The sequence below is a fragment of the Hemiscyllium ocellatum genome, chromosome 17 (genome assembly GCF_020745735.1).
Source record: "Hemiscyllium ocellatum isolate sHemOce1 chromosome 17, sHemOce1.pat.X.cur, whole genome shotgun sequence".
NCBI classification, from domain to species: domain Eukaryota; kingdom Metazoa; phylum Chordata; class Chondrichthyes; order Orectolobiformes; family Hemiscylliidae; genus Hemiscyllium; species Hemiscyllium ocellatum.
This window is the reverse complement of record NC_083417.1, coordinates 6,313,229-6,329,878: the sequence shown is the minus strand read 5'-3', so window position 1 is coordinate 6,329,878 and position 16,650 is coordinate 6,313,229. Positions and strand designations below refer to the sequence as shown.

Below are 16,650 nucleotides of genomic sequence, written 5' to 3'. Positions count from 1 at the left end.
TTCTGTGAATGACCCACAGGATGCATTGGTTGGAAGATTTTAATGATGAAAATGTTGTTGATTATCATAGGGATGTGGTTACCCATTCTCCACTTGGATATACTGCTGCCTTGCATTTGTGTGGTGAATCTGTTGTTTATCATTTAATCAGCTCAAGCCTGGACGCTATCTAGGTCTTGCTGCATTTGGACATAGTCTGCTTCTTTGCCTGAGGAATTACAAGTAATGCTGAACATTGTGCAATCTTCAGTAAGTATTCCCATTGCTAAACTCATGATGGAGGGAAGGTGATTAATGAAGCAGCTCAAGGTAACTGAGTCTAGGATGTTATCCAGAGGAACTCCCATCAGTAATGTCATAGGACTGTGATGGTTGGCCTCCAACAAACAAAATCCTCTTCATTTGTGTGAGTTATAGCTCCAACCAATGGGGAGCCTTCCTTGATTGCTAATGACTGATATTTTACCTCAACGATTCATTTAGATACATATTCTCAAACTGATTGTCACACGCAGATACCTGCTTTCCACCATTCACACAAACAACACATCTGCACACACTCTCACATTAATTCTCTCTCTCACACTCACACACACTTCCCTATCAGCTGGGACTCGCTCTCATCCACCACAGCACACAGCTGAGACCTGATCATAATGCCAATGTTGACAGTCTGGGAGTCTAACACTTTGCACTGAGTCTCCAGACAGCTGCCAGAGAGCTCTCAAATCGATAAAAGAAATTCAGTGTAGGGTTTAAATTCACTGTGCTTTATAAGTTAAAAGCTACAGCTGGAACCATTTCGATTCAATCCCTATCCTTCATCTGATAAAACAACCCCCCCCATTTTGATTTGGTTAGGGGATCCACATTAAAATCTTTGCCTGCAGATCTTCGGAATGATTTTTGAGTTTAGCTCTGCCAATTCAGCTATGTCAGTGTCTGGGGAGGTAAGTTGTGGTCTTATGACAGAAATGTGTCCTGCACTTAGCTACTTTCACATTCTTACCCTCCGGGGAGTTTAGATTTGCAAAGCATGTTGTCAAACAGATCAAATACAGCTGGGATTACTGGAGTACTGAGTATACCTGCTCAAATCTAATTCTGATATACTGAAATGCCATTTGCAAAATCCCAGTTTTGCAATTCACCATCTTTGAAACAAAATTTGACAGTTTTCCAAATGCAATGTAATTATCAGTCAGGTACAGTGAGAATTTCAAGCTTAACCTTCTATTGCAAAATTCCCATAAGTGATCAAATTGGTCTGAGAGAATATTTAAAAATCACCCCCTACAGTCACAAACAACTTAAATGATGTGCATTTATATCTTTTTACACATTTATGAGATGTGGGCATTGCTAGATAGTCCAGCATTTATTGGCCATTCCTAATTCCCACAGAAAAGGCGGTGGTGAGCTGCCTTCTCGAACTGCTGCAGCATTTGTAACATAATCAAACATTCCAAATCACTGTGAGGTGATGGTACAGTCACTGAATAAGCAAGCCAGAACCTCCCACGCCAATGTCCTGGGGGACTTGGGTTCGAATCCCATCGTGGCTGGTGGTGAAATTTGAATCCAGTAAAAATTTGAAATAAAAAGGGCAGCCCGATGGTGACCATGTAACCATTGCCAGTTGCTGCATAAACTCACCTGGTTCACTCATGTTTCGAGGTAAGGGAATCTGCCATCCTTATCTGGTCTGGCCTACATGTGACTCTACACTCTCAGCAATGTGGTTGACTCTTCACTGACCTTTGGGATAGGCCATACATGCTGGCTAGCCCATGAACAAATTTTAAAAAGTATTTCCAGAAGCAATGGTTGGGTTAGCTCGCTTGGCTGGATGGCTGAGTTGAGATTCAGTGAGGGGAAAGATTTATGAGGGACCTGAGGAGTAACGTTTTCCCGCAGAGGGTGGTGTGTGTGTGGAAAGGGCTGCCAGAGGAAGTGATGGAGGTGGGGACATGGCAGTGTTTAAGAGGGGTCTGGATGGGTGTATGAACAGGAAAGGCTTAGAGGGATATGGGGCAAATGCTGACAAATAGGACTAGATTAATTAGAATATCTGGTGGGCATGGGCAAGTTGGACTGGAGGGTCTGTTTCTGTGCTGTACATCTCTCTGACTCTATAAGCTGCCAACTGACTGTATTGTGTACCAGAGACAGAAGTACAAGAAAGATCAGATGTGAGATCCCTTCATGAATGCCCAAGTAGAGTCACAATGAGGACACGTACCTGATGGGACTGCGACCCAGATCGTGGTCCACCGCGTGTACTTGGCCGACCGTAGTTCCAGCTGGGGCACTTTCGTTAACTTCCATGAAGTAAATGGAATTGGAAAATACAGGAGGCTCATCCGCATCCTCCACAGAGATCTTGATTGTTGCCGTATCCTTGAATGGTCCCCTGCTGACAAAGCGCGGATCAAAGTATACGTTGGCTGCCTCTACTTTCAGCGAGTAAAACTTTTTGGTTTCAAAATCCAGGCCCTGCTGGAAAGGGAGTGACAAAGACGAATTACTTGGCAGCACAGGAACAGGCTGAACTCAAGCAAAGACTGATGAATGGGCAGGATCAGGGAGGGAGAGGGGGGAGCAGCATGATGGATGTTAAGAGCTCTGCTTCTAGACTAACCGCAGTGAAATATTTCATTCTGAAATCAGGCAACACAGGGAACAAAATGTCTGAAGAAGAGTCATGCCAGACTTGAGAAAATTAGATCCGTTCCCTTTTTTCACAGATGTTGCCAGGCGTGCTGAGTTTCTCCCGTTGTAGACCAGCAGGAGGCTGGAAGAACACTGCAAGCCAGGCAGCATCAGGAGGGGGAGAAGTCAACGTTTTGGATATACGATTTGGAGATGCTGGTGTTGGACTGGGGTGTACAAAGTTAAAAATCACACAACACCAGGTTATAGTCCAACAGGTTTATTTGGAAGCACTAGCTTTCAGAGTGCTGCTCCTTCACAACCACCTGATGAAGAAGCAGTGCTTCGAAAGCTAGTGCTTCCAAATATGCCCAAAATGTCGACTTCTCCCCCTCCTGGTGCTGCCTGGCTTGCTGTGTTCTTCCAGCCTTCTGCCTGTCGACTTTGGATTCCAGCATTGGTAGCTTTTCTTTGTCTATGCTGTGTTTCTCCAGCAATTTCCAGCATCCACAGAAATTTGGTTTTATTCTGAGTGAGCAGACCTCATTTTATTTTTCATTATTTCTAACATGTTCCTCCATGCACTGCATTAAGGTTAAGCTGTGTTCTTGTTTTATGAATGGGTCAAACACATCAGTTTATAGATAATAACATCACATGCACAAAACAGCAAAACAGATCAGTCAGCCCTGTATCAATGTTTATGCTCCATCAGAGCATCCATTGACCTCTCTTCAGCTAAACCAGCAAGATTTTCTTAGTCATGTGATTCCCTTAAGCACGTCAGCCTCAACAACTACACAGAGTAGAGATTTCCACATTCTCAAAACTCAAAGCAGTTTCTTCTGAATTCCCTGTTGGATATATTTTGTTTATTTAGTCATAGGAGCTGAATGTCACTGGCCAGGTGAACATTCATTGTTCTTCCCAAACTACCCAGAGGGTAGTTATGAATCAACCACATTGCTATGGGTCTGGAGTCACGTGTAGGCCAGACCATGTAAAGATGGCAGTTTCCTTCCCTAAAGGACATTAGTGACCAGATGGGTTTTTCCAACAATTGACAATGGTTTCATGGCCATAATTAGATTCTTAATCTAGAAAAGTTGATTTGCAGGTGCAGCAGGTAATTAGGAAGGCAAATTGAAAATTGTCCTTCATTGCTAGAGTGACAGAGTTTAAAAGCAGGGACATTATGCTGTAGCTGTTTATAGGATCAGTGGTGCTGGAAGAGCACAGCAGTTCAGGCAGCATCCAACGAGCATCGAAATCGATGTTTCGGGCAAAAGCCCTTCATCAGGATGATGGGCTTTTACCCAAAACATCGATTTCGCTGCTTGTTGGATGCTGCCTGAACTGCTGTGCTCTTCCAGCACCACTGATCCAGAATCTGGTTTCCAGTATCTGCAGTCATTGTTTTTACCCTGCAGCTGTATATAGTGCTAGTGAGGGCACACCTAGAGTAATGTGAAGAGGTTTGGTCTTCTTAGTTGAGAAAGGATATTCTGGCACTGATGGGGGTGTAGAGGGGGTTCACTAGATTGATTCCGGAGTTGAGCGGGTTGGCGTATGAGGAGAGACTGAGTAGACTGGGAAAATACTAACTGAAATTTAGAAGAATGAGGGAGAGTCTTGTAGAAACATCTAAAATTATGAAGAGAATAGATAATATAGAAGCAGGCTGGTTCTGGTGGGTGAAACTAGGATTAGGGGGCATAGCCTCAAAATAAGGGGGGAGCAGATTTCGGACTGAGTTGAGGAGGAACTTCTTCACCCAGGGAGTTGTGAATCTGTGGAATTCCCCACCCAGTGAAGCAGTTGAGGCTACGTCATTGAATGTTTCTTAAGGCAAAGACAGGTAGATTTTTGAACAATAAAGGAATTAAGGGTTATGATGGTTGGGGAGGGGGGAAACTTGAGTCCACAAAAAGATCAGCCATGATCTTATTGAATGGTGGGGCAGGTTCAAAGGGCCAGATGGTCTATTCCTGCTCCTGATGTTCTCATTCCTTTTACTGAATTGTAATTCCACCATCCATTCTGGTAGGATCCGAACCCCAGGTCTCCAGAATGTTACCTGGGTCCCTGGATTGATAAGACTATGGATACCATGATGCCACTACCTGCCCATCTGGCTTTGACTGCCAATGCTGCCTGACCTGCTTTTCCAACACAATCTAATCTTAAACTTACGGCCGCTAGTTTTGAACTCTCCACAAGTGAAAATATAATCGCTCTGTCTATCCTTTCAAACCCTTCCATAATTATAAAGATCGCCAGCACGTCACTCCTTTATTTTCTGCAGTCCTGTAGCTTTGGTTTTTGCACTTTTTCCAGTCTCTCTATAACCATTTTTTTAAAGGTTGGTATAAGCACTGTGGACAATACTCCAAGAATGAGCTGACCAAGGCAGGATACATCTTTGACATTACTGGATCAAAGAGGGACAAACCAAGGAGGAGGTCATGTTCCCCATTAAGCCCTGTCTCAGCTCTTGGAAAGAGCTATGCTGTAAGATCCAAACCCCTTTCACTGTTTCCCTGTTGTTTTGAATTTTTCTTTGCCTGTTGCAGCAAAGAAACTGAATTCCCTTTGGAAAGTTATTAGTGAATCTGCTTCAACCATCCTTTCAAGGAGCTGTGTCAGATTCTACTGCTTTTTAATTCTATCCCTCCAGAAATGAAGCCATAGCAACTGTTCACACACTTGCGTCTCTCTATTGACAGGCATCTAATTCTCCACGTTGTGTGTCTTGATCCCAGATTACCTGTGGCATCTGCTCCAACATTACAGTATAGGAAAATAATCCAGCATACTGATGGGACTGAAGTATGCTTAAAGCTGAACATCCCAACTCCATTGTGGTTACTGAAGAGAGATCAAGGTCTAAAGGGACAGTAACTCTAAGACATGCAGCAGTACTTAGCAGATCAAGACAGCTTCATCCTTACCTTATCTTTCTTCCATTTATCCCTTAGGACGAGTCATGATCCCAGTACCTACCAATTCTGACTGACTCCAGCCAGTGGACTAAGCCACAATCAATTCAAAAACCCCAATCTCCTGCTCCTCCAATCACAAACTTACATTAAAGTTTGGAGGGTCTGAGCTGTAGAGAGAGGCGGAATTGGCTGGGGCTGTTTTCCCTGGAGCATCGGAGGCTAAGGGGTGACTTTATAGACGGTTATAAAATCACGAACAGGATGGATAGGGTCTTTTCCCTGGATTGGGGGAGTCCAGAACTAGAGGGCATGGGATTAAGGTGTGAGGGGAAAGATTTGAAAGGAACATAAGGGGTAACTTTTTCATGCAGAAGGTAGTGAAAATAATGACTTGCCAGAGGAAGTGATGGAAGCTGGTACAATTACATATAAAAGGCATCTGGATGGGTACATGATTAGGAAAGGTTTAGGGAGATATGGGGTGAGAGTATGTTGCTGGAAAAGCACTGCAGGTCAGGCCGTTTTGAGGAGCAGGAAAATCGATGTTTCGGGACAGAGTCCTTAATCAGAAATTCCAAAACATCAATTCTCCTGCTCCTCGGATGGTACTGGACCTGCTGCGCTTCCAGCAACACACTCTCAACTCTGATCTCCAGCATCTGCAGACCTCACTGTCTCCTGAGAAAGATATGGGCCAAGTGCTGAGAAATGGGACTAGGTTAATTTCGGATATCTGGCCGGCGTGGAGAAGTTGGACCGAAGGGTCTGTTTCCGTGCTGTACGTCTCTATGATTCTACGTATCTTGCCTTGGTCAGCTCAATCTTGGAATATTGGCTCACAGTTCCTGTATCAATCATTAAAAAAGAAGTGACATGTCGGAGATCTTTATAATTATGGAAGAGCTTGAAAGGACAAACGGAGAGAATATATTTTCACTTGTGGGGAGTTCAAAACTAGGGGCCATAAATATAAGGCAGTCAAATTCAGATGGGGAGGTAGTGACCTGGTTAAATTATCATTAGACTATCAATCCTTTCAATTAGCCTGACTCCTGTCATATCTGATCGATAAATCTAAGTCCAGCTCAGTGGAAGTGATTGTTGTTGAGTCATTCAATTGTCCTGGGACACAGTCAGTCTAACATTTTCTAATTTCCAACATTACAGAGGGTAAATGGGTATGGGGTTAGCCAATTCACATCTGGTTTCAGAATAGTGAGAGTTAAATCAGGTTTTCCCTGTGGAACATTGAGCATCTCTGCTTCAAAAGAGCTCCCACTTGGATATCAGTTTGGTTAAGGTTCAGTTTGGGTCAAATAGCCCAACACTGTCATTGCAGAGGGAGTCAGGGAGTTCTTACACATACACTGAACTATTTGCTGGTATCAATATAGCAAATCTCATCTGAATCTCAACTGGGATCATTTTGTTTGCGCACCCATCAAACGTTTTCATTTCTTTTTAATAAAGGTTCTAATCAACCTATTGAGAGATGTTATCACACAACTCTGGAGCAAGTGAAACTGAAACTCAGACCTCCTGGATCAAAGGTAGGGACACTACCACTGCATCACAAATGCTCCGTCTCCTTCCCATCAGACTTTTAACCTAAGGAGACCAATCAATAAACAGGGCAAAGGAGTCGGGCAATCTTTTTCATGTACGGCCCTCCACCACACAATGCCAAAAGTAGCTGGATTTCACTTTGCGTGGTTACAGTAATGGGGCCAAACAACTACTCCCCTTTCAGGCAGTGCACTTGTGGTCACATCCCTGAGAGTCACTACACAAATCCGGTCAGGAGTTGAGGAGAAACATGTTTACTTAGAAAGTGGTGAGACCGTGAGGTCCATTCCCACAGGGAGCAGCAATTTAATAGAGATTTCGAAACACAAGGTGGGGAGTGGAATAGAAGGCAGTGGGTGAACCAATTAAGGAGAGAAGAAAGCTCCTGTGGAGCATAAACACCTCCACAGACCAGCTGGGTAAAGTGATATCCATCTTTGTGTATACAATCACAGAATCCCTACAGTGTGAAAGTAGACCATCCAGCTCATCAAGTCCTCATCAACCAGCATCCTACGCATACCCATCCCATCAACTCTGTGTTGCCCATGCTCACCCGTACATTCCTGGATGCTATGGATAATTTAGCATGGCCAAGCTACCTAACCTGCACATCTTTGGACTGTGGGAGGAAACCAGACAGAACCCCAGTAGACACAGAGAGAACATGCAAACTCCACACAGACTGTCATCCAAGGCTGGAATCGAACCCAGGTCCCTGACACTGTGAAGCAGCGGTGATACCAATGAGCCACCGTGCCATCCAATGCTTTTGGCACAAAGAGAAAGTGAAAACATTTAGGCACTTTAGTTAAAAAGAAAAGGCAAAGAGAGACCTTTAAGATGAATATAGTGTCCATCGAGACTGATCAGGGTAGTTAAAAAAAACAGATGGTAAGATTAGCATGAATTTTACATACAAACTGACAGCCCTAATTAGGATGATGTTTTGAAGAGATGAATAATGCATTACACTGAGTTTGGGCCCGTATACTGTTTTCCAAGGTCAGCCATGATGTTAAACTTGCTCCAGCTGATTAAATAGAGTTGGCACAGGATTAACTACAGAGACACTTGACAAGAGATAATGTGACACAGCCCATGTCTGCCCTTCAGATATAGATGAACAAAGATTTTAGAGCAATTTAATGTGCCCCGCTCACTTCAGACAGTTGCAAATCATTTCAGGGTCGTGTCACTCCATGATCTTGCCTCCTCCTAACTCTATCATCTGCACCAGCTCAAGCACTCTGAAGCATTCTCTGCACTACTCCAAGTTTAGAAATGTACACGCACCTGATTTGCTGCATATCAGCAATGGTAGTTGAACCATCAGCTTTCTACATCCAAAGCTCTAGACAGCTCTCTTTAAAACTCTTTCCTTTTCTCTCCCCCTTTCAAGCCCCACCAGAAGCCCACCTCTTCCATCTACCAGGGAAGGGAATAGATTCCACAAACGGATTGTTGTGATCTGGAACACAACAGGAACTTTCAAAAGGAAAAACATTGCAAGATTATGAGGCAAGAGCAGGGGTTTGAGACTGATTAGCTATGTCTTAGAGCTAGTACATATGTGATGGGCCAAATGGTCTCCTTCTACACTGTAGGTATTACCATTTATCAATGTGAGGGATGTCAATGTTGGCCAATGGAATTCTTGTTAATTTTAAGCGTCAGCATTGACCCAGTTCATTGTCAGACAGCATCATATAGAAATACCCTTCATCGTTATCCCTCACCTCAGTCCAAAGGTGTGCAGGTTAGATGGGTTGGCATGGGGAATGCAGGATTACAGGGATAAGATAGGGGCGTGGGTTTTGCAGAAGGTTGGTGTGGACTCGAATGGGCCAAATGATCTGTTTTCACACATAGGAATTCTATTAGTCCCAACCACAACAACTTGCAGTGAGTTTGCACTTTTAAACTCAAATCATCTTAAAGCACTTCAGAGGGACATAATCGGACAAAATTTGACATGGGGCCTGATAAGGAGATGGTCCAGGAGGTCGGCAGCAGGTCACAAAGCCACAATCAAATGATCCAAGAATAGGTGTAGGCCATTTGGCCCCTTTAGCTTGCTCTGTTATTCAACTGAATATGGTTGTTTTGCTTTTAACCTCAACTCTACATTCCTGGAGATTTCCCTGCTAATTCTTGTGACTTTATTTTTAAACTATGACCCCAGTTCTGGATTTTCCCAAAGTAGAAGCATTAAACCAGCAACGCACACCTGGTCAAGTCCCCTCAGGATCTTATATGTTTCAATTCAGTTACCTCTGGATCTCTGGACTCCAGATGATACACACCCAGCCCGCTTAACCTTTCCTCATTAGTTAATCTGCTCATTTCAGGTATTCATCTAGTAAACCTCTGCTGAATTGCTTCCAATGCATTAACATCCTTTCATTAAGTGTTGTGAGTAGTACTCCAGATGCAGTTTCACTAATGCCCTGTATAAGTGACGTATAACCTTGCTATTTTTGAATTCATTTTATATCCCTTCCACTCTCTTCCATCGAGCAGAAGACAGAAAGGTTTGAATGCACGTATGAACAGATTCAAGAACAGCTTCTTCCCTGTTGTTATCAGACTTTTCAACAGACATCTCAAATGTACATTCTGATCTCTCTCTCTGCACCTTCCCTCCGGCTGTGTTCTGCACTCTTGCTCTGCTCCTGATGCACTTTTAATGTTAGGATCTGCCTGTAGAGCATTCTAAAACAACACTTTTCACTGTATTTTGGTGCATATGACAATAAATCAAATCAAATCTCGCAATAGATTATAGCATGTTATTTGCTTTCTGGATTGCTCGCTGTCCCTACATACTAACCACCTGTGATACATGCACAAGGACACCCAGATCTTTCTGTATCTCAGAGCTCTCCAACCTCTTTGCCCACTCGCTTAAACTATTCATATCCCACTATAGGCTTCACATAGCCTCTATATTACTCACTTTCTTATCTATCTTGGTGCCATTTGCAAATATAATTACCATACCTTTTGATTCCTTCATCCAAATGATTCTATAAATTGTAAAGAGTTGAGGCCCGAGCACTGACCCCCTTGTGACACACTACTCATGGCATCCTGCCATAAAACCCAGTGATTTCTATTCTTCGCTTCTTGTTTAGTAAGCCAATCACTGATCAACACCAAAATGTTACCCCCTACAATCTCAGCATTTATTTCCCTCCAATAAGCTACCAAATGCCTGACTGGAAATCCAAGTACAATGCATTCATCTTTAGACAGAAAACGGTGGGTGAGACATTGGAAAACAGGGCATGTAGATTTTAAAATCTAGCAAGGATGTTGCCAGGGATGGAAGGTTTGAGCTACAGGGATAGGCTGAATAGACTGGGGCTGTTTTCCCTGGAGCATCAGAGGCTGGGGGGGGTGACCTTATAGAGGTTTATAAAATCATGAGGGGCATGGATAGGATAAATAGACAAAGTCTCTTCCCTGAGATAAGGGACTCCAGAACTAGAAGGCATAGGTTTAGGGTGAGAGGGGAAAGATATAAAAGGGACCTTTAGGGCAACATGTTCATGCAGAAGATCATGCATATATGAAATGAGCTGCCAGAGGAGGTGATGGAGGCATCTGGATGGGTATATGAATAGGAAGGGTTCAGAGGAATATGGGCCAAGTGTTGGAAAATGGGAGTAGATTAGGTTGGGATATCTGGTCAGCATGGATGAGTTGGACCAAAGAGTCTGTTTCCGTGCTGTATATCTCTATTTCTCTATGACTTAAACCAGGGCCAGTGTAGGTGAGTGAGGGACAGAGTGTAATGAATCAATGGGATTGATGTAAGATAGAATGCAGTGTGGACCGTCCTATTACAGTAGTGCAGAAGGGAAGTTTCATTTCCTCACAGCTGTGATGATTCTTATGCCAAGTTAGTGCCAGTTTAGTCTCCCTTCTGGGTAGTTTGGAAACCGTGGATCCATGCCCAGTTGGAACTCATGTGAGACTGCTGCAGATTTCCTTCTCTGGGATTTTAGCAGTTGGCAGTGACAGATCTCTGTGCTATCAACCTGGCTGTGATTCAAAACTTCAGTCTCAGAAATATCAAGAAAATAGACCATCCTGCATCCCATTATGAAAGGTCATCCCTTTCCATCCCCTACTTAGATAATTTTTTAAAAACTCAATGGTGTGGAATATAATGTGAAGGAGACAGATAATGAGTAGGTTCCTACCCCTTATGGCAAAGAATTGAACTTGCCAACTCTGATTGGTGCGCAATCCTAGAGATCACATCACATGACCTGCCATAGCAATTCACCTCTTTGCCCTTGAGTCTTTGTCACCAGACCATCAATTAATTACACATCCTTAATTCCCTCAACTCCCAACTAATCCCAATTTGAGAGAGGCGATGGTATTATCACCAAATTCAGAGTCTCACATAATGTTCTGGGGGCCTGAGTTCAAATCCTGCCATGGCAGAGGATGGAATGTGAATTCAATAAAAATCTGGACCTAAAAGTCTAATGATGACCATGAATCCACTTTGATTGTCGGGGAAAAACTCACCTGGTTTACTAATGTACTTTAGGGAAGGAATCTGCCATCCTTACCTGGTCTGGCCTACATGTAGCTCCAGACCCACAGCAATGTGGCTGACTCTTAGCTGTCTTCTGTGCAATTTGGGATGGGCAATAAGTGCTAGCCTAACCAGCAATGCCCTTGTCCCATGAATGAATACAAAAATCACAGAATTGTACTTCATTGGAAGAGGCCATTCGTCCCATTATGGTTATGCCAGCTCTACGGAAGAGCTATCCAAATAGTTCCACATCTCTGCTCTTTCCCCATGACTCAGAAATTGCCTTCATCTTCAAGGATTGATCCAATTTCCTTTTTGGAAAAAGATGACAGCGTCTCCATGTTTAAGAACATGCAATCAACCTGTTTCTAACAAACCTCCGGGGGTGCCTTTCAGTTCCAGGAATAAATAAAAATGTTCAAAGAAAACAGGAAGCACTCTTTTTATTTGCCTTGAAGCACCCTTTAGATTTTTCCTCTCACGTGGCTAGCAACAGAGACGTGGAGGGTAAACTTCAAGTCTTGAAGATGTCTGGATAATCTTAAAGATTGGCAATCAATGAAAGACCCGATCCCCACTGCCAGTAATGAGCAGTGCACACAACAGTCAATTAAACAGACACAGTTTGTAATTTGTTGAACATGCTCTTCTTGAATGATACTCCTCAACTGGAGTGTTAAGCTGTTGATGAAAAGCATATGGGATTCCTTGGCTTTATATCTGGAGAGATATAAGGAGTACAAAACACAAGGATCTATAATACTTGTTTAAATCACTGGCTATATACCTCAGCCAGATTATTGATTGAATTCTGTCAACGTCTTGGAGTAGGTGAGGGTGAAGGCTTATGAGAATGGTGTGAGAGAGAAGGCATTTCAGTTATGTGAAGAAATTAAAGAAGCTGGGATTGTTCTCCTTTGAATAGAAAGGTCAGGGGGAGTTTCAGTCAACGTCCTCACCATTATGAACGGTTTTGACTGAGCTGATTTTTCCACTGACTGTTCGTAAAGATCTCATCACCAGACAACAGATCCAATTCACATATTCACTTTCTATGCCCTCTGATACCTTTTTCAGTTTGATGACTCCCTCCTGAGTCTGAGAATCCGTTGTGATTTCAAAGAAATTTCGACCATCACCATCAATGATCCTGTAGGACACCATCCCGTTCTCGCCAATGTCGGGGTCCTTGGCCTTTACATGTCCCACGATCGTTCCTACAGCAGCAGCTTCCGAGATCGACATCTGATACACACCTGGAGAGAAATCAATGGCATGTGTTGCATTTAGAAGGGTTTTTTTTTAACTTGGGTGGCATGATTTACATGTGGAATTTGTCATCCCAATTATGACTTTGTGCCAACTGAACTCATGCTGCAAGGAATCAACAGGCTTGGCTGTGGTAGTGAAGATTGATGATGTTGACCGATGTTGAGCCATTGTGGGATTGGAAAGGCAGACAACGTGAGTTTAAATCCCACCAGGCCAATGTGAACATAGGGATTCCTTACTGAATTCAAACCTGGTCTTAGATTGTGAATAACAACCCTATTGCTTCTCTTACCAAGGATATGTTTCCCCAGTCGGGATCGCTACTGACTCCAGCTGCACACAAAGTTCATTGAGGAGGGATAGTGGTAAGGGGAATGCCATTAGACCAGTCATCAACGGGCCCAGAGCTAATGCTGTGGGGCAGCAAGTTCAAATCCCAAGGTAAAGTTCTGGGGCCAGGGGTTCAAATCCCACCATGGTAGATGGTAGAATGTGCATTCAATAAAAATCTGGAATTAAGAGCCCAATGATGATCATGAAACCATTGTTGATTAGAGTCATCGAGTCATAGAGATGTACAGCATGGAAACAGACCCTTCGGTCCAACCCGTCCATGCCGACCAGATATTCCAACCCAATCTAGTCCCACCTGCCAGTGCCCGGTCCATATCCCTCCAAACCCTTCCTATTCATATACCCATCCAAATGCCTCTTAACTGTCACAATTGTACCAGCCTCCACCACATCCTCTAGCAGCTCATTCCATACACGTACCACCCTCTGTGTGAAAAAGTTGCCCCTTAGGTTTGTTTTATATCTTTTCCCTCTCACCCTAAACCTATGCCCTCTAGTTCTGGACTCCCCGACCCCAGGGAAAAGACTTTGTCTATTTATCCTATCCATGGCCCTCATAATTTTGTAAACACCTATAGGTCACCCATCTAGTCCACTAATTTCCACTGGTAAAAGAAATCTGCCATCCTTACCTGGTCTGGCCTACATGTGACTCCAGACCCACAGCAATGTGGTTGACTGTCCTCTGAGATGGGCAATAAATGTCTGTGATGGCTTCAGCCCACGGATGAATTTAAGAAAACCTTGTTGTGAAAACCTAGCTGGGTCACTAATTTTCTCAAGGAAAGGATATTCACCATTCTGGCCCTTAACTGTTCTCCAAGATGTTTTAGGGCAATTAGGGATGGGCACAAAATGGCGTCATCACCAAGACGCATGTCCCATGGAAGAATAAAGAAATAAGCTGAAGTGGCCTGTACAACATCTGGAGAGCATACAGGCGAAGGTGCAGGCTCCCTTCTTTGAGAAATTAAGGACAGTCACAGAGTGACAGCCTTGTCAGTGATGCTGAGAATGGAAGAGGAAATCGCATGGTCAAACACTGGCTCTGACAGGAGAGGAAAGGCTTTAGCCTGAAAGAATCAGGAATGAAGTACATTCATACTTCCTGTAGGAGATCAAGAGTGAAGTCATGGACGAACTGGGACCACCGAAGGATGGATGGTTGCAGCTCCCAGATATTGAACAGTGGCAGCACTCTCGCCTCCCAGTGTTAGAAACTCGCAAAGACAGGCTTGTCCCGCAAACCGTCAGCACCTGCTCCAAACAGGCACTCTGAATGCAGCACTGAGGGAGGTGCAGCACTGTCAGAGGTGCTTCTAATGCATCAGTGAGAGAGGTGCAGCACTGAGGGAGATGCAGCATTGACAGAGGCAGTGCTAATGTAGCACAGAGGGAGGTGCAGCACTGTCAAAGGCACTCCTATTGCAGCACTGAGGGAGGTGCAGCACTGAGGGAGGCACTCCGAATGCTGCACTGAGGGAGGTGCAGCACTGAGGGAGAAGTAGCACTGTCAGAGGCACTCCTAATGCAGCACTGAGGGAGGTGCAGCACTGTCAGAGGCACTCCTAGTGCTGCACTGAGGGAGGTGCAGCACTGTCAGGGGCACAGCTAATGCAGCACTGAGGAAGGTGCAGCACCGTCCGAAGCATTCCTTCTGCAGCACTGAGGCATGTGCAGCACTGTCAGAGGCATTTCTAATGCAGCACTGAGGGAGGTGCAGCACTGAGGGAGGAGTAGCACTGTCAGAGACACTCCTAATGCAGCACTGAGGGAGGTGCAGCACTGTCACAGAAACCCCTCATGCTGCATAGAGGGAGGTGCAGCACTGTCAGAGGCACTCCTTCTGCAGCACTGAGGGAGGTGTAGCACTATCAAATACACAGCTAATGCTGCACCGAGGGAAGTGCAACACTGTCAGAGGCACTCCTAATGCTGCACTGAGGGAGGTGCAGCACTGTCCAAGGCAATCCTTCTGCAGCACTGAGGGAGGTGCAGCACTGTCAGAGGCACTTCTAATGCAGCACTGAAGGAGGTGCAGCACTGTCCAAGGCAATCCTTCTGCAGCACTGAGGGAGGTGCAGCACTGTCAGAGGCACTTCTAATGCAGCACTGAAGGAGGTGCAGCACTGTCAGTGGCACTCGTAATGCTGCACTGAGGGAGGTGCAGCACTGAGGGAGGTGCAGCACAGTCAGAGGCATCCTAATGCTGCACTGAGGGAAGTGCAGCACTGTCAGAGGCATCCTAATGCAGCATTGAGGGAGGTGCAGCACTGTCAGGGGCACTCCTGATACTGAACTGAGGGAGGTGCAGCACTGTCGGAGCACTTCTAATGCAGCGCTGATAGAGGTGCAGCACTGTCAGGGGCACTTCTAATGAAGCACTGAAGGAGGTGCAGCACTGTCAGAGGCATCCTAACGCGGCACTGAGGGAGGCGCAGCACTGTCCAAGGCACTCCGAATGCAGCTTTGAGGGAGGTGCACCACTGTCAGAGGCACACCTAATGCAGCACTGAAGGAGGTGCAGCACTGTCCAAGGCACTCCTTCTGCAGCATTGAGGGAGGTGCAGCATTGTCAGAGGCACTCCTAATGCAGCACTGAGGGAGGTGCAGCACAGAAGGAGGTGCAGCACTGTCAGGGGTATCCTAACGTTGGACTGAGGGAGGTGCAGCACAGTCCGAGGCACTCCTTCTGCAGCACTGAGGGAGGTGCAGCACTGAGAGAGGTGCAGCATTGTCAGAGGCACTCCTAATGCTGCACTGAGGGAGGTGCAGCACTGTCTAAGGCACTCCTTCTGCAGCACTGAGGGAGGTGCAGCATTGTCAGAGGCACTCCTAATGCAGCACTGAGGAAGGTGCAGCACAGTCAGAGGCATCCTAATGCTGCACTGAGGGAGGTGCAGCACAGTCAGGGGTATCCTAACGTTGGACTGAGGGAGGTGCAGCACTGTCCGAGGCATCCTAAGGCAGCACTGAGGGAGGTGCAGCATTGTCAGAGGCATCGTAATGCAGCACTGAGGGAGGTGCAGCACAGAAGGAGGTGCAGCACTGTCAGGGGTATCCTAACGTTGGACTGAGGGAGGTGCAGCACTGTCCGAGGCATCCTAAGGCAGCACTGAGGGAGCTGCAGCACGGTCCGAGGCACTCCTTCTGCAGCACTGAGGGAGGTGCAGCATTGTCAGATGAACTCCTAATGCTGCACTGAGGGAGGTGCAGCACTGTCAGAGGCACTCCTAATGCAGCACTGAGGGAGGTGCAGCACTGTCAGAGGCACTCCTAATGTAGCACAGAAGGAGGTGCAGC

At 45.2% G+C, this 16,650-nt stretch overlaps 1 protein-coding gene across 4 annotated transcripts in view; it reads right to left on the bottom strand.

Moving 5' to 3' along the window:
- The window catches only part of LOC132823865 (cadherin-11-like), a 270,392-nt gene that overhangs the window by 60,214 nt on the left and 193,528 nt on the right, over nucleotides 1–16,650 (bottom strand). For 3 of the 4 annotated variants that reach the window (XM_060837936.1, XM_060837935.1, XM_060837937.1), the window contains 2 exons: nucleotides 12,790–12,977; nucleotides 2,243–2,499 (listed from right to left, as the gene is read on the bottom strand). In XM_060837936.1, the coding sequence (XP_060693919.1) occupies nucleotides 2,243–2,499; nucleotides 12,790–12,977 (445 nt within the window). The remainder of the gene's footprint in view (nucleotides 1–2,242; nucleotides 2,500–12,789; nucleotides 12,978–16,650) is intronic. The other variant, XM_060837938.1, reaches the window with a different exon arrangement.